Here is a 27,030-nt window from a genome sequence, read left to right as displayed (position 1 = left end):
ACAGGGAGATACTTATCGATCATGTACAACTGTCAGGGAGGCGTCTGGCTCCAAATTTATTCTGCAGCAGGACAACGTCCCCAAACATACAACCAATGTCATTAAGAACAATCTTTAGCATAAAGAAGAACAATGAGTCCTGAAAGTGATGACAAGGCCCCACAGAGCCCCGATCTCACATCATCCAGTCTGTCTAGGATTACATGAGGAGACCGAAGGATTTGCGCAAGCGAGATCCACATATCTGTGGTTAGTACCCAAGATGTTTAGAACAACCTCCCTGCTGAGCTCCTTCAAAAACTGAAAGTATGTGTACCAGGGTTGCCAACCGTCCAGAAATTCCAGGACAGTCTGTAAAAATAGGGTACTTTTTGCCCCATCTATAAAAAAATGAAGGCACTATTTGAAGCTGAAGAAATTCATACAGATAATTTTGACTTTAATTATCATAGTTTTACAGTGAATGCAGCTGATGTCTTCATATGAGAATTATGGACTGTAGACATGTATCACTTACAATTTTATTGATTTTGTGCAATAGCTTTCCAATGTGTCCGAAAAAAGTATGGTTTGTCCGTGATGTTTTGATAAGTCGTCCGGAAAAAAAATAAAAGGTCACGTTGGCAACCATGATGTGCCGTCGTCCGGAAAAAAAATAAAAGGTCACATTGGCAACCATGATGTGTATCTATAAGAATAGATGCTGTTTGAAGGCAAAAGGTGGTCACACCATAAATTGATGTGATGTTAGATTTCTCTTTCATTCATTCACTTTGCATTTTGTTAATTAATAAAAATAATCTATTATTAGTTCTATTTTGGAAGCAGTTTTCTTTGCAGTATTTCTCCACGCCCCCCTAAAACCTTTACTCATTACTGTATATTACCTTTATAGGGCATATCTCCTAATGTGTATATTTCATACATCACAATCCCAAATGACCATACGTCTGACTTGGTGGAATATTTGCAGTACGTTAAAGCTTCGGGCGCTGTCCACCTTATTGGGATGGTGCGATTGTTTTCTGGAGAGTAACAATCATCCTAGAATAAATTGAAGACCAACATTTTTTACACATTTTTAAGATTTTCTTAAAGAATTCATTTACTTGTACAGTTTAAGCCACACTGTTGTTCTTAAGTCATGTTCACACATTCAGTATTTGGTCAGTTTTTTACCTCAGTATTTGTAAGCCAAAACCAGGAGTGGAACAATCAGAGTAAAAGTATAATAGAAACACGTCACCACTTCTGTATTTATCACCCACTCCTGGTTTTGGCTACAAATACTGAGGTAAAATACTGACCAAATACTGAAGGTGTGAACGTGGCCTAAGGCACTGCTGCCGGCACTCGGGACCGGAGTGTGTGGCTGCATGTATTTCTATGCAGCTGAACGTTCCGGTCCGAACCGCCAATGGCAGTGCCGGGTATTGATGCGAGACTCGCGTGAGTTTCTCACATTGCACTTGCAAGTGTGACCCCGGCCTAACAGATATTCCTTCATATTTGTATATGCAGGTAAAGGCCCTATAGCACCACCTAGTGATAGAAAATGAAGGGATTTTGTTGATGATTGATTTTCACAGTAAGTACTTTATTTTTTCATTTTTTTCTGTCCTGTTGGACTTTGATAGGCAGAGTTCCATTTTTCAGGTATAGAGCTAAAAATCATTTTCTTCCCTTCACCAAATCATAAAGTTAAATGATTTCGCTGTGTCTGGGGGAGCTCATTGCCTCAATGAAGAAACTGAAAGGAAGCTGTGCTAATCTGTCTGCAATGTACTCCCCCTAGTGGTGGCTGTAGGCAGACAGAATTGTGGCATTCAACGATATGACAGGGTGGGATTCTGACTGACATGTACTAAACAATTAAGCTCTGCCTTTTTTTGTAGGATCGCTAATTTTCTATGCCAAACAGTCCAAACAGCCCGTCAACAGAACACAGTGGTAGTAAAACGGACTATGAATAACCTTAAGAAGCCGAGCCAATCCAAAATCAGCAATCTTGCAGACCAGGTTTTCTCCAACGAGAACATTTCTTGTGGCCAGATCCCTGTGGACAACATGTTTCTTCTCCAGATACTCCATACCATCCGCCACCTGACATATCATATGAGTAAAGTTGGCATTTTTAAGCCGATAACCTTCAGTTCCTGTAGAGACAGAATGTGGGTCATCTCTATTATAGTCTCAGAATCAAATCTACAATGTCCGTGAGCCTCCCTCTTCTATCAAGTTATTAAAATCATTTCCAACTTTCAAAACAGTAGTCCCCAAATGATTGGATACTTGTAACAAAAATCTCCCTGATCTTGCTCCAGTACCAGTGTTTGGCACAACTACAGCACACATCACCACTGCAGCCAATCAATGAGCTTGGCAGTTTGTGCCTTCTACATCAGCATAGCAGCTGAGCTCAGTGATTGGCTGCAGCGGTGATGTGAGTAGTAGTAGTAACAACAACAATGCTGTCAGAAAGCTTATACCTACCAGAGCTGATGCTTAAGGACAGTGAGTGCTTTCAATGTTTGGCTTCCTACAAGTATCCAAACGTTTGTGGACCACTTTTTGGAAAATGGAATACCCCTTTAAAATTTTGTTCAGCCATTTTGCTATATTTACTTCTAATAATTCTGGGTGACAACAAATGCACTTATTATGAGAAATTAAATAGGGGTGGTCACACCTAAAATTTAAATAATACTTGTTGTGCAGTGAAAAGACCGCGCAGATCTGCCAACAGCAGCTTATTGACTGTCTGTATGGTTCCAAAGAGGAACCATCAGGACAAGGTAGCTGTCCAGTATATCATAACGTGATGGTCCATCTGAATTTCAGTCCTCTTCTAGTCCTGACTACATAAATAGCCAGTGGTCACTAGCACCTGAAGATAGAAATACTCTAAAAAGCAATATCTAGGAATAGCTAAAACTTAGTTAACATCCTGGCCGACAATAAAGTGTTACTAAGAAATTCAGATTCTAAGATAATAAATACTAGATCTGTCAACAGCATCTTCTGACTGTTTTCACTCCACAAATGTAATAGAGAGCTTTATTCTTTCATCAGTTTTTTTAATGGTTGGACCCTACGGTAGAATAAGAACTTTGGTGGCACATAGAGGACTACCATGTCAGTATGGACCTGAGACAGGGTCACTGGCACGATATGTGAGGGGAGATACAGTATGTGTCACGGAGACTGCTTTCCTATGTGATCTAGAAACCAATAAGTGTCTTTTCAGCATGCTAGGTGCTGAAGCAGTTAAGCGGCCATGTTGTGTGCAGGTTTTTAGGTGAGTAGGTAAGAGATGGGCGGGACGCCTACTCACCATATCTCCACCTTAAGGATGTGGCTGGGGAAATAAATGTCAAGCCATTTTTTTTCTGTGGTCTGTGTTGTGTAGAGGCAAGCCCTAGGCTCCCCTGCTGCCATTTCCCATGGTGGCCTACAATTCTCCCATTCCCCGAGACCCACAAACAGACCTGGTGGTGGAATCGGCATACTCCTCTCCCCACAATGCACCTTCTAGGTCATACCTCCAACTCCATCACTCTCATTCTCTTCTTTTGAGGTCCACACCATCAGGCTCTTCCGTCCCCTCTCCCTCAGAGTAGCGGTCATATACCGGCCCCCAGGCTCACCCACCCACTTCCTGGACCATTGCTCTGCCCGGCTGCCGCACTTCATGTCCTCAGAACTCCCAACCCTTATCCTGGAAGACTTCAACATCCCCATAAACAGCCCCACTTCTATATCTGCATCCCAGCTTCTATCACTAACCACTTCGCTCGGCCTCTCACAACTCTCAAGCTTTGAGACACACAAGGACGGTAACACCCTTGACCTGGTCTTTGTCCGGCTGTGTTCAATCTCCTACCTAAATAACTCACCGCTTCCCCTCTCTGACCACAACATTCTCTCCTTCATGCTCACGAAACCTCGCTCACCCCAGCTCCCTCCTACCTACCATTCAGTCAGAAATCTACAAGCCATTAGCCCTCATACACTTTCAGACTCCTTACACTCATTACTGACCCCAATCTCCTTTTTTTCCTGTCCTGATCTGGCGGTACATCACTACAATGACACTCTTAGAAGCACCCTAGACCAAGAAACGCCTTTCACCCTCAGAACCTCCAAACACAGAGTAAAACAGCCCTGCATTTCCCCTGGCTCACTTTCCGCATTTGATCCCATCACAGAAGAAGAAGTCTCCAGGCTCCTCTCTTCTTCTCGTCCGACTACATGCTCTACCGACCCCATTCCCTCTCATCTCCTCCAGTCTCTCTCTCCAGTCGTCACTACTCACCTAACTACAATCTTTAATCTCTCACTCTCCTCAGGCATTTTCCCGTCCTCTTTCAAACACTCTATCATTACTCCGTTACTAAAGAAACCCACCCCCGAGCCATCCTGCACAAACAACTACAGACCGGTCTTCAATCTCCCCTTCATCTCTAAACCCTTGGAGCGCCTAGTCTACTCCCGCCTTACCCGTTACCTCTCCATTCACTCCCTCCTAGACCCTTCACAGTCCGGCTTTCCCTCCCTACACTCGACAGAAACTGCACTCATCAAAGTGACCAACGACCTTCTGACAGCAAAATGTAATGGTGACCACTCTCTGCTCATTCTTCTCGATCTTGCTGCAGCTTTCGACACTGTTGACCACCCTCTCTTACTCTCTAGGCTCCAGTCACTTGGCATTAAGGACACTGCTCTCTCCTGGTTCTCCTATCTTTCTGACCGCTCCTTCAGTGTTCTGTTCTCTGGCTCCACTTCATCTCCTCTTCCTCTCACTGTCGGGGTACCCCAGGGCTCAGTCCTTGGCCCCCTTCACTTCTCTCTCTACACGGCTCCAATTGGACAGACCATCAGCAGATTTGGTTTTCAGTACCATCTTTATGCCGACGACACACAACTATACACGTCATCCCCTGGCCTTACTCCTGTACTACAGAACACCACTAACTGTCTGTCCGCAGTCTCCGACATCATGTCCGCTCTCTATCTGAAACTCAACCTCTCCAAAACTGAACTTCTTCTGCTCCCACCATCTACTAACCTCCCTAAACCTGACGTTTCCCTCTCCGTGGGTGGCACCATAATAACATCCCGGCAGCAGGCACGCTGTCTGGGTGTTATGTTTGACTCCGATCTCTCCTTCACCTCCCATATACAATCTCTTGCCCGCTCGTGCCGCTTACACCTAAAGAACATCTCTAGAATCCACCCTTTTCTCACTATAGAAACAACAAAAACCCTCACTGTCGCCCTGATCCACTCCCGCCTGGACTACTGCAACGCTCTATTAATTGGCCTCTCTCTCACTCGACTTTCCCCTCTCCAATCTATCCTTAATGCAGCAGCCAGGGTCGTCTATCTAGCTAATCGTTACTCAAACGTGTCTGCTCTTTGCCAGTCGCTACACTGGCTGCCCATTCATTACAGGATACAATTCAAAGTACTTGTTCTCACCCACAAAGCTCTCCACAGTGCGGCACCCCCTTACATCTCCTCCCTCATTTCTGTCTATCGGCCTAACCGACCTCTGCGCTCTGCAAATGACTTTCGACTAACCTCTGCACTAATCCGTACCTCCCACTCCCGACTCCAAGACTTCTCCCATGCTGCGCCAATCCTCTGGAATGCTCTACCCCAAGAAATTAGGACCATCCACAATTTGCATAGTTTTAGACGCTCCCTCAAAACACATTTGTTCAGAGCAGCCTATCACATTCGTTGTGTAGCCCATTCACTACTTCCATCTATCCCCCACCCACTGAAGATGGCTGGACCATCATTGTAAATACATCATTGTAAATACACACCTGTACTTTGTATCTCCCCCACCTCATTGTAGATTGTAAGCTCTCACGAGCAGGGTCGTTTTGTGTTGCTTTAATTATTGTATTGTTAACATTGTTACTTATGACTGTTGTGATTGAAGCTGTTAAACTGTAAAGCGCTGCGGAATATGTTGGCGCTATATAAATAAAGATTATTAATATTATTATTATTATTGTGTGGGCCCAGAAGTGCTGGGCGGGATTGCTTATGAACATTTTATTTCCTTTTGAGCCAGAAAGGCTGTTTTTCTGTTACCATTTTGGGGTTTATGGTACATTAAACCACCCAGAGACTTTAACCCATGTGTGCCTGTGTATACCTCGAAGAACAGCTAAGTGAGCTTACCTGCCATAGGGCCATTGAGCAGTAAATGAAGTTTGGATAGTCCATTCCTGATTATACCAGATCTTACGTATCTGTGTTTTATAATCCTCCGTTAGTCTTGAAGACCTAATTCTGTAGACTTACCTTTCAAGTAGTCATTTAGGTTTCCTTTGACCATAAGCTCAGTGACAATGTAGACAGGTTCTCCTATCGAGCACACAGCCATCAACTGGATGAGGTTCCTGTGGCAAAGATTCTTCAGAGCATTTATCTCCTTCTCGAAGTCACTTCTGTTGAGGTCATCTGCAAGAGGAAGACCATCCTATAAGGAGAATACCTCCAGACTTTCACCTTATTGTTGGAATTCCATATTTTTCAAAAAGACTAACCTTGCTTGAAAGTCTTTATGGCTACTTTCACCGTGTCGTTCCAGATACCTTCATAAACTTCTCCAAAAAATCCTTGCCCCAACTTCCGGACCAGCTGGAACTCGGAATGTGACCTCTCCCAGGTTTCACTGAGGTCAATCTAGAGGATAAAAAGAAGCTAAGCCCAGCAGTCAATATATCCCTACGTTACCCATATCCCTTTAGGACAGGGGTGTCAAACTGCATTCCTCGAGGGCTGCAAACAGGTCATGTTTTTAGGATTTCCTTGTACTGCACAGGTGATAATTTAATCACCAACTCATTATTTGTGTAGGTGATTAAATTATCACCTGTGCAGTACAAGGAAATCCTGAAAACATGACCTGTTTGCAGTCCTCGAGGAATGCAGTTTGACACCCCTGCTTTAGGATATATAATACTTTGTGCAATAATAACTCTGTCCCTCACAAAAGCTAACTCATACATCTACTGAAATACTCTGTGCTGCTGTTGACCCTGCTCATTATCACATGAAATTAGATTGTCAGGTACTTCCCTCCTCTTCACAACATAACATTATTTGCCCATCACATGCAGCATTGTCCTGAGCTAGGACAGTCACTTCCCCCTACATGAGCACATTTACTTAAACACTGGAAGATTCAGCAGGACCTGGTTACTAATTAATGTATCTTCCAGTCTCTCTAATCATGTAACTTTAAATTAAGGTACCTTCACACTAAACAACTTTACAACGATATCGCTAGCGATCTGTGACGTTGCAGCGTCCTGGCTAGCGATATCGTTGTGTTTGACACGCAGCAGCGATCAGGATCCTGCTGTGATGTCGTTGGTCGCTGCAGAAAGTCCAGAACTTTATTTCGTTGCTGGACTCCCTGCAGACATCGCTGAATCGGCGTGTGTGACGCCGATTCAGCGATGTCTTCACTGGTAACCAGGGTAAACACTTAGTAACCCGATGTTTACCCTGGTTACTATCGTAAAAGTAAAAAAAACAAACACTACATACTTACCTTCAGCTGTCTGTCCCCGGCGCTCTGCTTCCTGCACTGGCTGTGAGCACCGGTCAGCCGGAAAGCAGAGCGGTGACGTCACCGCTCTGCTTTCCGGCCGCTGTGCTCACAGTCAGTGCAGGAAAGCACAGCGCCGGGGACAGACAGCTGAAGGTAAGTATGTAGTGTTTTTTTTTTTTTACTTTTACGATGGTAACCATGGTAAACATCGGGTTACTAAGCGCGGCCCTGCGCTTAGTAACCCGATGTTTACCCTGGTTACCGGCATCGTTGGTCGCTGGGGAGCGGTCTGTGTGACAGCTCTCCAGCGACCAAACAGCGACGCTGCAGCGATCGACATCGTTGTCGGTATCGCTGCAGCGTCGCTTAGTGTGAAGGTACCTTTAGGGTACCGTCACACAGTGGCATTTTGATCGCTACGACGGCACGATTCGTGACGTTCCAGCGATATATCCGTGACGTTCCAGCGATCTCGCTGTGTCTGACACGCTCCTGCGATCAGGGACCCCGCTGAGAATCGTATGTCGTAGCAGATCGTTTGAAACTTTCTTTCGTCGTCTAGTGTCCCGCTGTGGCGGCATGGTGTAACAAAGGTGTGCACGATATTGTATACGATGTGCGCATAGTAACCAACGGCTTCTACATCGCACATACGTCATGAAATTATCGCTCCAGCGTCGTACATTGCAAAGTGTGACAGCAGTCTACGACGCTGGAGCGATATTGTTACGATGCTGGAGCGTCACGGATCGTGCCGTCGTAGCGATCAAAATGCCACTGTGTGACGGTACCCTTAGCCTCTAGGTGGTGCTGCAATCCAGTAAAGGCAGCAGGTGTTCTCTATAGCTAATCAGATAACATTGTGTGCAAGTTTATTAACTGTGCAGCAATCACAGTATTTGTTAAAGGCATATTGATATAGAAAGAACAGAAATTAGTCACATATTATCTTTTATCCTTTAAAAAAAATAATTAATATAATTTATATCCCAGCTGGTAATAATTTTGCATTAAATTCTATAACTACTGTAATAACGATCTCTGACCACAAATAGAACTATTATACTACTTTCCATATGGCCAACAAAATAACTTCTATAATACTGCTTCGATGTACAAGAATATAACTACTATAATACTGCTCCTATGTACAAGAATATAACTATTATAATACTGCCATTATGCGCAAGAATATAACTACTATAATACTGCCCCTATATACAAGAATATAACTACTATAATACTGCCCCTATGTACAAGAATATAACTACTATAATACTGCCACCTATGTACAAGAATATAACTACTATAACACTGCCCTCATGCACAAGAATATAAATACTATAATACTGCCCCTATATACAAGAATATAACTACTATAATACTGCTCCTATATACAAGAATATAACCACTATAATACTGCCTCCTATGTACAAGAATATAACTACTATAATACTGCCCCTATGTACAAGAATATAACTACTATAATACTGCTCCTATATACAAGAATATAACTACTATAATACTGCCCCTATGTTCAAGAATATAACTACTATAATACTGCCCCTATGTACAAGAATATAACTACTATAATACTGCTCCTATATACAAGAATATAACTATGATAATACTGCCCCTATGTTCAAGAATATAACTACTATAATGCTGCCCCATATGTACAAGAATATAACTACTATAATACTGCCCCTATGTACAAGAATATAACTACTATAATACTGCCCCCTATGTACAAGAATATAACTACTATAATACTGCCCCATATGTACAAGAATATAACTACTATAATACTGCCCCTATGTATAAGAATATAACTACTATAATACTGCCCCTATGTACAAGAATATAACTACTAAAATACTGCTACTATCTACAAGAATATAACTACTATAATACTGCCCCTATGTATAAGAATATAACTACTGTGGTGCAGTGACCAAGGTTGCAGCCAGGGGGCGCTGTGTGTGCACTTCAAGATGCACTTGGAGGCATGCTTGTGATGAAACAATGACTGGTAGTGTGATTAATGGGCGGTATGTATCCCAGAGGTGGGTGGCCCTGTGATGGAAGCCTGGGTATGTTTTGCTCAAGCAGATCTACTACTGAGGGGTTTGTTTACATTGGGAAGGCTTCCAGGTGATTGGAGAGATGGGTGGGTCCAGTCACCTACAAACCCACCCAAAGAGGCGTGTCTGAACACGTAAGTTGGTTTTGTGTTGAAGGACCTGTGGTGATGTCACGCTCACCTGACTGGCCATGTGATAGGTACCTGGGTGTGGTTACACCTATGAAAAGTAGGTGTGTGTAGCACATGGTGTGAGTGTTTGGGAGACTGCAACTGTGGACAGACTTCCATGAGTCCTGGCTGGACACTACAGACTGGCCTGTGTGCTGTAGGTCTTGGACAGTCGGTGTTGGAGGCTCCTAGGAGTGGGGTCACCCTGAAAGCACCTAGCGACCGTAGACCTGGACAGTCTGTGTTGAGGACCTGGGTCTGACATGAAGTCAGCCTGAGCAATGTACTCCTGAAAGGTAACCCCGGACGGGGGGAATTGTAATATACAACAGAGAAGCCTTTCGGCTGCATGAACGGATCGGGGGTCGTGATAAGTTCATGAAATGTAACGCAATGGACTGTACTTCATGTGGTTTGATGTGTAATAAACCAAATAAGACTGTTATGTGTGAGATATCGTGCCTGAAGTGTTTATGCTGCTGCTAAGCGAGTGTTCCCCAACACACTCAGGTAGCGTATCCCCACAGTACTATAATACTGCCTCTATGTACAAGAATATAACTACAATACTGCCCCTGTAAGAATATAACTGCTATAATACTGCCCCTATGTAAAAGAATATAACTATTATAATAATAATAATAATAATAATAATAATATCTTTATTTTTATATAGCGCTAACATATTCCGCAGCGCTTTACAGTTTTGCACACATTATCACTGTCCCCAATGGGGCTCACAATCTAAATTCCCTATCAGTATGTCTTTGGAATGTGGGAGGAAACCGGAGGAAACCCACGCAAACACGGGGAGAACATACAAACTCCTTGCAGATATTGTCCAAGGTGGGATTAGAACCCAGGACTCCAGCGCTGCAAGGCTGCAGTGCTATCCACTGAGCAACCGTGCACAAGAATATAACTACTATAATACTGCCCCCTATGTACAAGAATATAACTACTATAATACTGCCCCCTATGTACAAGAATATAACTACTATAATACTGCCACCTAAGTACAAGAATATAACTACTATAATACTGCTCCCTATGTACAAGAATATAACTACTAAAATACTGCCCCTATGTACAAGAATATAACTACTATAATACTGCCACCTATGTACAAGAATATAACTACAATACTGCCCTTATGCACAAGAATATAACTGCTATAATACTGCCCCTATGTACAAGAATATAACTACTATAATAGTGCCCTATGTACAATAATATTACTACTATAATATGCCCCCTATGTACAAAAATGTGACTACTATAACACTGCCCCCTATTTACAAGACTATAACTACTATAATACTGCCCCTATGTAAAAAAATATAACTACCATAATACAAACCCCCCCCCCCCAGAATATTTACATGGCGGCATTGTCCTACCAGGCTGGATCTGGTCTTATCCTCCTTATCTGAATATTAGACTTTCCATGTGTAGAACATTAGTTGTTTGCACCTTAGACAAACACACCTACACTGATATATGCGGCACACCCTGTGCTGATGGTCAGTATGCTATAGTGCTGTCCATTGTGCTCGCTTTTTTCTCCCGTGTATATAGTGTGTGTGTGTGTGTGTGTATGTGTATATGTATATGTATATGTATATGTATGTATATATATATATATATATATATATATATATATATATATATATATATATAATATTTAGATTGTGGCCCGATTCTAACGCATCGGGTATTCTAGAATATGCATGTCCCCGTAGTATAGGATGTAGAATTTGCGGCAGACTGTGCCCGTCGCTGATTGGTCGAGGCAACCTTTATGACATCTTCGTCGCCATGGCAACCATTATGACATCTACGTCGATACTGTGCCCGTCGCTGAATCAGAAACGTGGGATTTCTACGTCCTTTATGACATCGTCGCTGTGCCCGTTGCTGATTGGTCGAGGCCTGGCGGCCTCAACCAATCAGAGACGCGGGATTTCTACGTCGATGCTGTGCCGGTCTCTGAGAGCCGGGATTTCCAAGACAGACAGACAGACAGACAGACAGACGGAAAAACCCTTAGACAATTATATATATATAGACTAGATTGTGGCCCGATTCTATCATCGGGTATTCTAGAATATGCATGTCCCCGTAGTATATGGACAATGATGATTCCAGAATTTGCAGCAGACTGTGCCCGTCGCTGATTGGTCGAGGCAACCTTTATGACATCATCGTCGCCATGGCGATACTGTGCCCGTTGCTGATTGGTCGAGGCCTGGCGGCCTCGACCAATCAGAGACTTGGGATTTCCAGGACAGACAGACAGACAGACAGACAGACGGAAAAACCCTTAGGCAATTATATATATATAGATATATATATACACTAGATTGTGGCCCGATTCTAACGCATCGGGTATCCTAGAATATGCATGTCCCCATAGTATATGGACAATGACGATTCCAGAATTCGCGGCAGACTGTGCCCGTCGCTGATTGGTCGAGGCAACCTTTATGACATCATCGTCGCCATCGCAACCATTATGACATCATCGTCGCTGTGCCCGTTGCTGATTGATTGGTCGAGGCCGCCAGGCCTCGACCAGAGAGCCGGGATATCCAGGACAGACAGACAGACAGACGGAAAAACCCTTAGACAATTATATATATACTAGATTGTGGCCCGATTCTACCGCATCGGGTATTCTAGAATATGCATGTCCCCGTAGTATATGAACAATGATGATTCCAGAATTCGCGGCAGACTGTGCCCGTCGCTGATTGGTCGAGGCAACCTTTATGACATCATCGTCGCTATGGCAACCATTATGACATCTACGTCGATACTGTGCCCGTCGCTGATTGGTCGAGGCAACCTTTATGACATCATCGTCGCCATGCTGTGCCCGTCGCTGATTGGTCGAGGCCTAGCGGCCTCGACCAATCAGAGACGCGGGATTTCCAGGACAGACAGACAGAGAAACCCTTAGACAATTATATATATAGACTAGATTGTGGCCCGATTCTAACGCATCGGGTATTCTAGAATATGCATGTCCCCGTAGTATATGGACAATGATGATTCCAGAATTCGCAGCAGACTGTGCCCGTCGCTGATTGGTCGAGGCAACCTTTATGACATCTACGTCGATACTGTGCCCGTCGCTGAATCAGAAACGTGAGATGTCTACGTCCTTTATGACATCATCGTCGCTGTGCCCGTTGCTGATTGGTCGAGGCCTGGCGGCCTCGACCAATCAGAGACGCGGGATTTCTACGTCGATGCTGTGCCGGTCTCTGATTGGTCGAGGCCGCCAGGCCTCGACCAATCAGAGAGCCGGGATTTCCAGGACAGACAGACAGACGGAAAAACCCTTAGACAATTATATAGATACTAGACTGTGGCCCGATTCTAACGCATCGGGTATTCTAGAATATGCATGTCCCCGTAATATATGGACAATGATGATTCCAGAATTCGCGGCACACTGTGTCCGTCGCTGATTGGTCGAGGCAACCTTTATGACATCATCGTCGCCATGGCAACCATTATGACATCTACATCGATACTGTGCCCGTCGCTGAATCAGAAACGTGAGATGTCTACGTCCTTTATGACATCATCGTCGCTGTGCCCGTTGCTGATTGGTCGAGGCCTAGCGGCCTCGACCAATCAGACGCGGGATTTCTACGTCCTTTATGACATCATCGTCGCTGTGCCCGTTGCTGATTGGTCGAGGCCTGGCGGCCTCGGCCAATCAGAGACGCGGGATTTCTACGTCGATGCTGTGCCGGTTTCTGATTGGTCGAGGCCTGTCGGCCTCGACCAATCAGAGAGCCGGGATTTCCAGGACAGACAGACAGACAGACAGACGGAAAAACCCTTAGACAATTATATATATACAGTGGGGCAAAAAAGTATTTAGTCAGTCAGCAATAGTGCAAGTTCCACCACTTAAAAAGATGAGAGGCGTCTGTAATTTACATCATAGGTAGACCTCAACTATGGGAGACAAACTGAGAAAAAAAAATCCAGAAAATCACATTGTCTGTTTTTTTAACATTTTATTTGCATATTATGGTGGAAAATAAGTATTTGGTCAGAAACAAACAATCAAGATTTCTGGCTCTCACAGACCTGTAACTTCTTCTTTAAGAGTCTCCTCTTTCCTCCACTCATTACCTGTAGTAATGGCACCTGTTTAAACTTGTTATCAGTATAAAAAGACACCTGTGCACACCCTCAAACAGTCTGACTCCAAACTCCACTATGGTGAAGACCAAAGAGCTGTCAAAGGACACCAGAAACAAAATTGTAGCCCTGCACCAGGCTGGGAAGACTGAATCTGCAATAGCCAACCAGCTTGGAGTGAAGAAATCAACAGTGGGAGCAATAATTAGAAAATGGAAGACATAGAAGACCACTGATAATCTCCCTCTATCTGGGGCTCCACGCAAAATCCCACCCCGTGGGGTCAGAATGATCACAAGAACGGTGAGCAAAAATCCCAGAACCACGCGGGGGGACCTAGTGAATGAACTGCAGAGAGCTGGGACCAATGTAACAAGGCCTACCATAAGTAACACACTACGCCACCATGGACTCAGATCCTGCAGTGCCAGACATGTCCCACTGCTTAAGCCAGTACATGTCCGGGCCCGTCTGAAGTTTGCTAGAGAGCATTTGGATGATCCAGAGGAGTTTTGGGAGAATGTCCTATGGTCTGATGAAACCAAACTGGAACTGTTTGGTAGAAACACAACTTGTCGTGTTTGGAGGAAAAAGAATACTGAGTTGCATCCATCAAACACCATACCTACTGTAAAGCATGGTGGTGGAAACATCATGCTTTGGGGCTGTTTCTCTGCACAGGGGCCAGGACGACTGATCCGGGTACATGAAAGAATGAATGGGGCCATGTATCGTGAGATTTTGAGTGCAAACCTCCTTCCATCAGCAAGGGCATTGAAGATGAAACGTGGCTGGGTCTTTCAACATGACAATGATCCAAAGCACACCGCCAGGGCAACGAAGGAGTGGCTTCGTAAGAAGCATTTCAAGGTCCTGGAGTGGCCTAGCCAGTCTCCAGATCTCAACCCTATAGAAAACCTTTGGAGGGAGTAGAAAGTCCGTGTTGCCAAGCGAAAAGCCAAAAACATCACTGCTCTAGAGGAGATCTGCATGGAGGAATGGGCCAACATACCAACAACAGTGTGTGGCAACCTTGTGAAGACTTACAGAAAACGTTTGACCTCTGTCATTGCCAACAAAGGATATATTACAAAGTATTGAGATGAAATTTTGTTTCTGACCAAATACTTATTTTCCACCATAATATGCAAATAAAATGTTAAAAAAACAGACAATGTGATTTTCTGGATTTTTTTTTCTCAGTTTGTCTCCCATAGTTGAGGTCTACCTATGATGTAAATTACAGACGCCTCTCATCTTTTTAAGCGGTGGAACTTGCACTATTGCTGACTGACTAAATACTTTTTTGCCCCACTGTAGATACAGGTCCTTCTCAAAAAATTAGCATATAGTGTTAAATTTCATTATTTACCATAATGTAATGATTACAATTAAACTTTCATATATTATAGATTCATTATCCACCAACTGAAATTTGTCAGGTCTTTTATTGTTTTAATACTGATGATTTTGGGATACAACTCCTGATAACCCAAAAAACCTGTCTCAATAAATTAGCATATCAAGAAAATGTTCTCTAAACCAGGGGTCCCCAACTCCAGTCCTCAAGGCCCACCAACAGGTCATGTTTTCAGGATTTCCTTTGCATTGCACAGGTGATGCAATTATTACCTGGGCAAGACTAAGGAAATCCTGAAAACATGACATGTTGGTGGGCCTTGAGGACTGGAGTTGGGGACCCCTGCTCTAAACGACCTATTACCCTAATCTTCTGAATCAACTAATTAACTCTAAACACATGCAAAAGATACCTGAGGCTTTTATAAACTCCCTGCCTGGTTCATTACTCAAAACCCCCATCATGGGTAAGACTAGCGACCTGACAGATGTCAAGAAGGCCATCATTGACACCCTCAAGCAAGAGGGTAAGACCCAGAAAGAAATTTCTCAACAAATAGGCTGTTCCCAGAGTGCTGTATCAAGGCACCTCAATGGTAAGTCTGTTGGAGGGAAACAATGTGGCAGAAAACGCTGTACAACGAGAAGAGGAGACCGGACCCTGAGGAAGATTGTGGAGAAGGACCGATTCCAGACCTTGGGAAACCTGAGGAAGCAGTGGACTGAGTCTGGTGTGGAAACATCCAGAGCCACCGTGCACAGGCGTGTGCAGGAAATGGGCTACAGGTGCCGCATTCCCCAGGTAAAGCCACTTTTGAACCATAAACAGCGGCAGAGGCGCCTGACCTGGGCTACAGAGAAGCAGCACTGGACTGTTGCTAAGTGGTCCCAAGTACTTTTTTCTGATGAAAGCAAATTTTGCATGTCATTCGGAAATCAAGGTGCCAGAGTCTGGAGGAAGACTGGGGAGAAGGAAATGCCAAAATGCCTGAAGTCCAGTGTCAAGTACCCACTGTCAGCTGCTGGTGTTGGTCCACTGTGTTTCATCAAGGGCAGGGTCAATGCAGCTAGCTATCAGGAGATTTTGGAGCACTTCATGCTTCCATCGGCTGAAATGCTTTATGGAGATGAAGATTTCATTTTTCAGCACGACCTGGCACCTGCTCACAGTGCCAAAACCACTGGTAAATGGTTTACTGACCATGGTATTACTGTGCTCAATTGGCCTGCCAACTCTCCTGACCTGAACCCCATAGAGAATCTGTGGGATATTGTGAAGAGAAAGTTGAGAGACGCAAGACCCAACACTCTGGATGAGCTTAAGGCCGCTATTGAAGCATCCTGGGCCTCCATAACATCTCAGCAGTGTCACAGGCTGATTGCCTCCATGCCACGCCGCATTGAAGCAGTCATATCTGCCAAAGGATTCCCGACCAAGTATTGAGTGCATAACTGAACATTATTATTTGATGGTTTTTTGGTTTGTTATTAAAAAACACTTTTATTTGATTGGATGGGTGAAATATGCTAATTTATTGAGACAGGTTTTTTGGGTTATCAGGAGTTGTATGCCAAAATCATCAGTATTAAAACAATAAAAGACCTGACAAATTTCAGTTGGTGGATAATGAATCTATAATATATGAAAGTTTAATTGTAATCATTACATTATGGTAAATAATGAAATTTAACACTATATGCTAATTTTTTGAGAAGGACCTGTGTATATATATATATATATATATATTACAGACCAAAAGTTTGGACACACTTTCTCATTTAAAGGTTTTTCTGTATTTTCAGGACTATGAAAATTGTACATCCACACTGAAGGCATCAAAACTATGAATTAACACATGTGGAATTATATACTTAAGAAAAAAGTGTGAAACAACTGAAAATATGTCTTATATTCTAGGTTCTTCAAAGTAGCCACCTTTTGCTTTGATGACTGCTTTGCACACTCTTGGCATTCTCTTGATGAGCTTAAACAGGTAGTCACCGGGAATGGTCTTCCGACAATCTTGAAGGAGTTCCCAGAGATGCTTAGCACTTGTTGGCCCTTTCGCCTTCACTCTGCGGTCCAGCTCACCCCAAACCATCTCGATTGGGTTCAGGTCTGGTGACTGTGGAGGCCAGGTCATCTGGCGTAGCACCCCATCACTCTCCTTCTTGGTCAAATAGCCCTTACACAGCCTGGAGGTGTGTTTGGGATCATTGTCCTGCTGAAAAATAAATGATGGTCCAACTAAACGCAAACCGGATGGAATAGTATGCCGCTGCAAGATGCTGTGGTAGCCATGCTGGTTCAGTATGCCTTCAATTTTGAATAAATCCCCAACAGTGTCACCAGCAAAGCACCCCCACACCATCACACCTCCTCCTCCATGCTTCACGGTGGGAACCAGGCATGTAGAGTCCATCGGTTCACCGTTTCTGCGTCACACAAAGACACAGTGGTTGGAACCAAAGATCTCAAATTTGGACTCATCAGACCAAAGCACAGATTTCCACTGGTCTAATGTCCATTCCTTGTGCCCAAACAAGTCTCTTCTGCTTGTTGCCTGTCCTTAGCAGTGGTTTCCTAGCAGCTATTTTACCATGAAGGCCTGCTGCACAAAGTCTCCTCTTAACAGTTGTTGTAGAGATGTGTCTCCTGCTAGAACTCTGTGTAGCATTGACCTGCTCTCTAATCTGAGCTCCTGTTAACCTGCGATTTCTGAGGCTGGTGACTCGGATAAACTTATCCTCAGAAGCAGAGGTGACTCTTGGTCTTCCTTTCCTGGGGCGGTCCTCATGTGAGCCAGTTCTTTGTAGCGCTTGATGGTTTTTGCCACTGCACTTGGGGACACTTTCAAAGTTTTCACAATTTTTCGGACTGACTGACCTTCATTTCTTAAAGTAATGATGGCCACTCGTTTTTCTTTACTTAGCTGCTTTTTTCTTGCCATAATACACATTCTAACAGTCTATTCAGTGGGACTATCAGCTGTGTATCAACCAGACTTCTGCTCAACACAACTGATGGTCTCAACCCCATTTATAAGGCAAGAAATCCCACTTATTAAACCTGACAGGGCACACCTGTGAAGTGAAAGCCATTCCCGGTGACTACATCTTGAAGCTCATCAAGAGAATGCCAAGAGTGTGCAAAGCAGTCAACAAAGTAAAAGGTGGCTACTTTGAAGAACCTAGAATATAAGACCTAATTTCAGTTGTTTTACACTTTTTTGTTAAGTATATAATTCCACATGTGTTAATTCATAGTTTTGATGCCTTCAAGTGTGAATTTACAATTTTCAGTGTCATGAAAATACAGAAAAATCTTTAAGTGAGGTGTGTCCAAACTTTTGGTCTGTACTGTACACATACAATATATATACAGAGCATTATATGTGTTACCTCCGCCACACAGGGCTGCAGCAGGGGACTTTTCAGAAGCTTCCAGTTTGTTCTATGGAAGACGATTAGTTCCTGGATGGTCTTGAAGCTCCTGCCGTTCTGCAGGTAAAATTCTCCATTGGAGTCCATGTTGATGCGGAAATGAGTGACCTTATTCTCATTGCGAACTGAGAACAAACAAGAAGAATGTCGTTAGGAACCGGCTTCATCTAAAACACTCAAAAAATAACACTCCAAAAATTTTAACTTGAGGGCGTTCGTGTTGTATTTTTCTTAGAATAAAAAAAAACATTTTAGTGTAAGATAAGCCGGCATTGTGATTTTTTTTTTTTTTTTTTTTTTTTTTCCCCAAACTTAAAGGGGTATTCCCTTCTCCAAGATCCTATGTAATAGGTTTATTATTATTACTAGATGGTGGCCCGATTCTAACGCATCGGGTATTATAGAATATGAATGTATGTACGTCGCGCTTAGCACAGCCACGTAGTATATAGCACGGCCACATAGTATGTAACACAGCCACATAGCATATAACGCCGACAGCCACGTAGTATATAGCACAGCCACGTAGTATATACAGTAGTAGCCACATAGTATATAGCAGCCACATAGTATATAGCACAGCCCACGTAACAGACTGCCACATTGTATATAACACAGCCACGTAATATATAGCACAGCCCACATAATATATTGCACAGCCAATGTAGTATATAGCACAGCCCATGTAGTATATAGCAGCCAGGCAGTATATAACACAGCCCACGCAGTATATAGCAGTGTGGGCACCATATCCCTGTTAAAAAAAAAATTAAAATAAAAAATAGTTATATACTCACCCTCCGGCATCCACCGAAGCTGTCCGGATGCGCGCGATGCTGCCGCCAGCTTTCTTCCCCAGTGATGCATTGCGAAATTACCCAGATGACTTAGCGGTCTCGAACCACTAAGTTATCTGGGTAATTTCGCAATGCATCACTGGGAACGGAAGCTGGCGGCAGCATCGGTGGACGGCGGAAGGTGAGAATATCACAATTTTTAATTTTTTAAAATTATTTTTAACATTGTATCTTTTTACTATTGATGCTGCATAGGCAGCATCAATAGTGAAAAGTTGGTCTGGAATGGGGCGACACACTGGCACTGACTGGAGGAGAGTAGGGAGGGGCCAATTCGCGGCCAGACTAAGCCTGTCGCTGATTGGTCACGCCCGGCCGGGCGTGACCAATCAGCGACGCGGGATTTCTGTTACGGAAGTTAGTTACAGACAAACAGATAAACAGACGGAAGTGACCCTTAGACAATTATATATATATATATATATATATATATATATATATATATATTAGATGGTGGCCCGATTCTAACGCATCGGGTATTCTAGAATATGCATGTCCATGTTGTATATTGCACAGCCCACGTAGTATATTGCCCAGTCACGTAGTATATTGCCCAGCCATGTAGTATATTGCCCAGCCACGTAGTATATTGCCCAGCCACGTAGTATATTGCCCAGCCACGTAGTATATTGCCCAGCTACGTAGTATATTGCCCAGCCACGTAGTATATTGCCCAGCCACGTAGTATATTGCCCAGTCACGTAGTATATTGCCCAGTGATGTAGTATATTGCCCAGCCACGTAGTATATTGCCCAGCCACGTAATATATTGCCCAGCCACGTAGTATATTGCCCAGCTACGTAGTATATTGCCTAGCTACGTAGTATATTGCCCAGCCACGTAGTATATTGCCCAGTCACGTAGTATATTGCCCAGCGACGTAGTATATTGCCCAGTCACGTAGTATATTGCCCAGTGACGTAGTATATTGCCCAGTCACGTAGTATACAGCACAGAGCCACGTAGTATACAGCAGAGACACATAGTATATTGGCCAGCTCCGTAGTATATTGCACAGCGACGTAGTATACAGCACAGAGCCATGAAGTATACAGCCCAGACATGTAGTATACTGCCCAGTCACGTAGTATATTGCCCAGCCACGTATGTAACAGGTTAAAAAATAAACATATAATCACCCTCCGAAGGCCCCTTGTAGTGCTGTCGCCTGTGTGCGGTGCACGCGGCAGCTTCCGGTCCCAGGTTTGGTATGAGTGCAGGACCTGTGATGATGTCGCGGTCATATGAACGTGACGTCATGGCAGGTCCTTCTTGCATAGCATCCTTAGCACCGGAACCTGCCGCTTGCACTGCCGAGAACAGGACGCGACGTCGGAGGTTGAGAATAACCTTTTTTTTATTATTATTATTATTTTTAACATTAGATCGTTTTAGTATTGATGCTACCTACACAGCTTCAATAGTAAAAAGTTGGTCACACAGGGTTAATAGCTGCGTAACCGGAGTGTGTTACACCGCGCTCCGGTAACGCTGGCATTAACCCTGTGTGAGGGCTGACTGGATGACTGGAGGGGAGTATGGAGCGGGCACTGACTGCGGGGAGGGAAGAGCGGCCATATTCCCGCCGGACCGTGGGCGTTTTGCTACGACCAATCAGCGACTTGGATTCCATGACAGATAGAGGCCGCGACCAATGAATATCTGTGACAGACAGACAGAAAGACGGAAGTGACCCTTAGACAATTATATAGTAGATTATTATTATTAATAATAATAATAGCAAATACCTCCTCTTAGAAATCTATTATATATATTTTTTTTATTCGCTATACCATTTTCCTCATGTGCAGGCATTGCGGGACCTTAGGTATCCATGTTTACATCCACTGATATAGTGACAGCTAGTTGCTAGTCGTCGTAACCATGGATACCTAAGGTCCTGCAATGCCTGCACATGAGGAAAGAGACATAACGAATCCAAAAAACTATACTACTTTTCTAATTGGAGGTATTTGGTCATATTATTATTATTATTATTATTATTATTATTATTATTATTATTATACCTACTACGTATTGGGATAGGATCTTGGAGGTGAGAATACCCATTTAAGTGGGTTATCCTGCGCCTCTCATTTCTGCATTAGGAGGTGGCATGTACCGGATGATTTGTCAGGTTTTTTGTGCACGTGACAGGGCACAATACCTGGCAAGTGGCCAGCACACATCCCCGGCAGCGCCTTTTGCCTTCCAATGCGGAAGCGAGAGTTGATAGATAACCCCTTCAGGCTCTTTTCTTAAGCTCTTGTTGCAAGGTTGAAAACCTGGTTGGTGACATTGTAGGCAATCCTCTGTGAGCCAAAAGAGGCAAGTCGCTTCATCGCATGCACTGAGCCCGATGCAGGGAGCGGGCGGTCATGTGACTGCAAGTATGCAATTTCCATACTTCCCGCCGCGTTCTCAGTAGATATGTCTGGCCTAGCTGAATGCCCTTGAATTGAGGTGCATTTCCAATGAGTGAGACCGTACACGTCTAGTCGGTACATGACCAAATGTATGCAAATCATATACTTTGAGTGAACCGCCCACCACTCCCAGTGCGCACGATCTGCGGATTCACAAGTCTGCAGTGACATAGAGTGACTGCAGACTTAACAACACCTTTAATATTGAACTATTCTTTTTGCTTGCAGCTGCCACTAGGGGGAATTCACTATGCAGGTCCCATTGAGTTCAATGCAGTGATCTCCCCCTAGTGGCAGTGCAGGCAAAGGCAATTTTGTACAACTTCCTGCACTGCATTAGAGAAATGGAGCTATCATCCCCTTATACCAGTAAGAATATTACATGGGAATCCCATCATCATCCTAAACCTCTCGGGATAATACTATTAACTAGAGATGAGTGAATCGAATTCATATCAATTTTTTAAGGAATTTGTTGAATCACAATGATTGGTCATTGCCATTTTGTGCACAGCTGCAGATGACATCAGCCAGAGAATTGATCAAATAACTTTGTTTGGATTTCCTCATAATGTCTGGTAGCTACCAGATCACATGGTATAGCACAGCCAATCAGGAGGAACTATGGTAGCCTCAGTAGCATAGCTACTAGAGGGGCAGAGGGGGCCATCGCCCCGGGCCCTGTCACATGACGGGGCCCTCCGGAAGCAAGGGCCACTTCTGTGACGAGGCAGAACACAGCATAGGAGCAGAGCAGTATAATGTCTGCTCCCATCTGACGGAGACTCTGCAGGCTGCTAGCACAGTGTAGCACAGTGGCTGGCTGCAGTCTCCCTCCTGCAGTGAATGGTTTCACCCATCTGACCTGATCATGAAGCTTTTCCCCTTTACTCTGTGCACGCTGGGATTGGCTCAGGCACGCTGGGTCCTAGTGCCCACATCATTCATTTCACCTAGACACTTCCTGGTCCTGCCTGCAAACTTTATATCAGTAAGTGAGGGTGGAACATTTTAGGTTTATTAACCCCTTCCCGACCCATGACGCCACGTAGGCGTCATGAAAGTCTGTGCCAATCCGACCCATGACGCCTATGTGGCGTCATGGAAAGATTGCGCCCCTGCAGATCGGGTGAAAGGGTTAACTCCCATTTCACCCGATCTGCAGGGACAGGGGGAGTGGTAGTTTAGCCCAGGGGGGGTGCCTTCACCCCCCCCCCCCCCCCCGTGGCTACGATCGCTCTGATTGGCTGTTGAAAGTGAAACTGCCAATCAGAGCGATTTGTAATATTTCACCTATTATAACTGGTGAAATATTACAATCCAGCCATGGCCGATGCTGCAATATCATCGGCCATGGCTGGAAACACTAATGTGCCCCCACCCCACCCCACCGATCGCCCCCCAGCCCTCCGATCTGTCCGGTACACTGCTCCGGCTCCCCTCCGTCCTGTGCTCCGCTCCCCCCGTGCTCTTGTCCGCTCCCCTGTTGCTCCAATCACCCTCCCCGTGCTCCAATCACCCCCCCTGCACTCCGATCCACCCCCCGTGCTCCGTTCCACCCCCCCCGTGCTCCGTTCCACCCCTCCCGTGCTCCGTTCCACCCCTCCCGCGCTCCGATCCACCCCCCCATGCTCCGATCCACCCCCCCGTGCTCCCCCCCACCCCATCATACTTACCGATCCTGCCGGGGTCCGTCCGTCTTCTCCCTGGGCGCCGCCATCTTCCAAAATGGCGGGCGCATGCGCAGTGCGCCCGCCGAATCTGCCGGCCGGCAGATTCGTTCCAAAGTGCATTTTGATCACTAAGATATAATCTCTCAGTGATCAAAATAAAAAAAATAATAAATGACCCCCCCCCTTTGTCACCCCCATAGGTAGGGACAATAAAAAAATAAAGAATTTTTTTTCCCCACTAATGTTAGAATAGGGGTAGGGTTAGGGGTAGGGTTAGGGGTAGGGTTAGGGCTAGGGTTAAGGGTAGGGTTAGGGTTAGGGTTAGGGGTAGGATTAGGGGTAGGGTTAGGGCTAGGGTTAGGGCTAGGGTTAGGGTTAGGGCTAGGGTTGGGGTTAGGGGTAGGGTTAGGGGTAGGATTAGGGCTAGGGTAGGGTAAGGGGTAGGATTAGGGCTAGGGTTAGGGTTAAGGCTAGGGTTAGGGCTAGGGTTAGGGCTAGGGTTAGGGGTAGGGTTAGGGCTAGGGTTGGGGCTAGGGCTAGGGTTACGGCTAGGGTTTCGGTATGTGCACAAGTATTCTGGTCCTCTGCGGATTTTTCCGCTGCGGATTTGATAAATCCGCAGTGCTAAACCGCTGCGGATTTATGGCGGATTTACCGCGTTTTTTCTGCGCATTTCACTGCGGTTTTACAACTGTGATTTTCTATTTGAGCAGTTGTAAAACCGCTGCGGAATCCGCACAAAGAAGTGACATGCTGCGGAATGTAAACCGCTGCGTTTCCGTGCAGTTTTTCCGCAGCATGTGTACAGCGATTTTTGTTTCCCATAGGTTTACATTGAACTGTAAACTCATGGGAAACTGCTGCGGATCCGCAGCGTTTTCCGCAGCGTGTGCACATACCTTTAGAATTAGGCTATGTGCACACGGTGCGGATTTGGCTGCGGATCCGCAGCGGATTGGCCGCTGCGGATTCGCAGCAGTGTTCCATCAGGTTTACAGTACCATGTAAACCTATGGAAAACCAAATCCGCTGTGCCCATGGTGCGGAAAATACCGCGCGGAAACGCTGCGTTGTATTCTCCGCAGCATGTCAATTGTTTGTGCGGATTCCGCAGCGTTTTACACCTATTCCTCAATAGGAATCCGCAGGTGAAATCCGCACAAAAAACACTGGAAATCCGCGGAAAATCCGCAGGTAAAACGCAGTGCCTTTTACCCGCAGATTTTTCAAAAATGATGCTGAAAAATCTCACACGAATCCGCAACGTGGGCACATAGCCTTACGGTTAGGGTTGGAATTAGGGTTGTGGTTAGGGGTGTGATTAGGGTTATGGCTACAGTTGGGATTAGAGTTAGGGGTGTGTTGGGGTTAGTGTTGGAGGTAGAATTGAGGGGTTACCACTGTTTAGGCACATCAGGGGTCTCCAAACGCAACATGGCGCCACCATTGATTCCAGCCAATCTCGTATTCAAAAAGTCAAATGGTGCTCCCTCAATTCCGAGCCCCGACGTGTGCCCAAACAGTGGTCTACCCCCACATATGGGGTACCAGCATACTCAGGATAAACTGCGCAACAATTACTGGGGTCCAATTTCTCCTGTTACCCTTGTGAAAATAAAAAAATGCTTGCTAAAACATAATTTTTGAGGAAAGAAAAATTATTTTTTATTTTCACGGCTCTGCGTTGTAAACGTCTGTGAAGCACTTGGGGGTTCAAAGTGCTCACCATATATCTAGATAAGTTCCTTGGGGGGTCTAGTTTCTAAAATTAGGTCACTTGTGGGGGGTTTCTACTGTTTAGGCACACCAGGGGCTCTGCAAACGCAACGTGACGCCCGCAGACCATTCCATCAAAGTCTGCATTTCAAAAGTCACTACTTCCCTTCTGAGCCCCGACGTGTGCCCAAACAGTGGTTTACCCCCACACATGGGGTATCAGCGTACTCAGGAGAAACTGGACAACAACTTTTGGGGTCCAATTTCTCCTGTTACCCTTGGGAAAATTAAAAAATTCTGGGCTAAATAATTATTTTTGAGGAAAGAAAACGTATTTATTATTTTCACGGCTCTGCATTCTAAACTTCTGTGAAGCACTTGGGGGTTCAAAGTGCTCACCACACATCTAGATAAGTTCCTTTCAGGGTCTAGTTTCCAAAATGGGGTCACTTGTGGGGGGTTTCTACTGTTAAGCTACATCAGGGGCTCTGCAAACGCAACGTGACGCCCACAGAGCATTCCATCAAAGTCTGCATTTCAAAACGTCACTACTTCACTTCCGAGCCCCGGCATGTGCCCAAACAGTGGTTTACCCCCACATATCAGCGTACTCAGGAGAAACTGGACAACAACTTTTGGGGTCAAATTTCTCCTGTTGCCCTTGGGAAAATAAAAAAAATTGCAGGCTAAAAGATCATTTTTGAGAAAATAATTTTTTTTTTTTATTTTCATGGCTCTGCGTTATAAACTTCTGTGAAGCACTTGGGGGTTCAAAGTGCTCACCACACATCTAGATTAGTTCCTTTGGGGGTCTAGTTTCCAAAATGGGGTCATTTCTGGGGGATCTCCAATGTTGGAGCTAATTTTCCATTTAAAAAGCCAAATGGCGTGCCTTACCTTCCGAGCCCTGCCGTGCGCCCAAACAGTGGTTTACCCCCACATATGGGGTATCAGCGTACTCAGGACAAACTGGACAACAACATTTGGGATCCAATTTCTCCTATTACCCTTGGCAAAATAGGAAATTCCAGGCTAAAACATCATTTTTGAGAAAGAAAAATTATTTTTTATTTTCATGGCTCTGCGTTATAAACTTCTGTGAAGCACCTGGGGGTTCAAAGTGCTCACTATGCATCTAGATAAGTTCCTTGGGGCGTCTAGTTTCCAAAATGGGGTCACTTGTGGGGGAGTTCCAATGTTTAGGCACACGGGGGCTCTCCAAACGTGACATGGTGTCCGCTAAAGAGTGGAGCCAATATTTCATTCAAAAAGTCAAATGGCGCTCCTTCCCTTCCAAGCCCTGCCGTGCGCCCAAACAGTGGTTTACCCCCACATATGAGGGATCAGCGTACTCAGGACAAATTGGACAACGACTTTCGTGGTTCAGTTTCTCCTTTTACCATTGGGAAAATAAAAAAATTGTTGCTAAAAGATAATTTTTGTGACTAAAAAGTTAAATGTTCATTTTTTCCTTCCATGTTGCTTCTGCTGCTGTGAAGCACCTGAAGGGTTAATAAACTTCTTGAATGTGGTTTTGAGTACCTTGAGGGGCGC

The 27,030-nt window shown here is 44.7% G+C and overlaps 1 protein-coding gene across 1 annotated transcript in view; it reads right to left on the bottom strand.

The window, feature by feature from the left end:
* SRMS (src-related kinase lacking C-terminal regulatory tyrosine and N-terminal myristylation sites) overlaps positions 1–27,030 on the bottom strand; it is a 70,958-nt gene that overhangs the window by 5,694 nt on the left and 38,234 nt on the right. The window contains exons 3-7 of the mRNA XM_069751112.1: positions 18,762–18,928; positions 6,570–6,708; positions 6,325–6,483; positions 1,975–2,156; positions 888–1,044 (exon numbers count right to left, since the gene is read on the bottom strand). Coding sequence (XP_069607213.1) covers positions 888–1,044; positions 1,975–2,156; positions 6,325–6,483; positions 6,570–6,708; positions 18,762–18,928 — 804 coding nt within the window. The remainder of the gene's footprint in view (positions 1–887; positions 1,045–1,974; positions 2,157–6,324; positions 6,484–6,569; positions 6,709–18,761; positions 18,929–27,030) is intronic.

Source organism: Ranitomeya imitator, chromosome 2 (assembly GCF_032444005.1).
Source record: "Ranitomeya imitator isolate aRanImi1 chromosome 2, aRanImi1.pri, whole genome shotgun sequence".
Classification (NCBI taxonomy): domain Eukaryota; kingdom Metazoa; phylum Chordata; class Amphibia; order Anura; family Dendrobatidae; genus Ranitomeya; species Ranitomeya imitator.
This window is presented reverse-complemented; position numbering and strand designations above follow the sequence as displayed.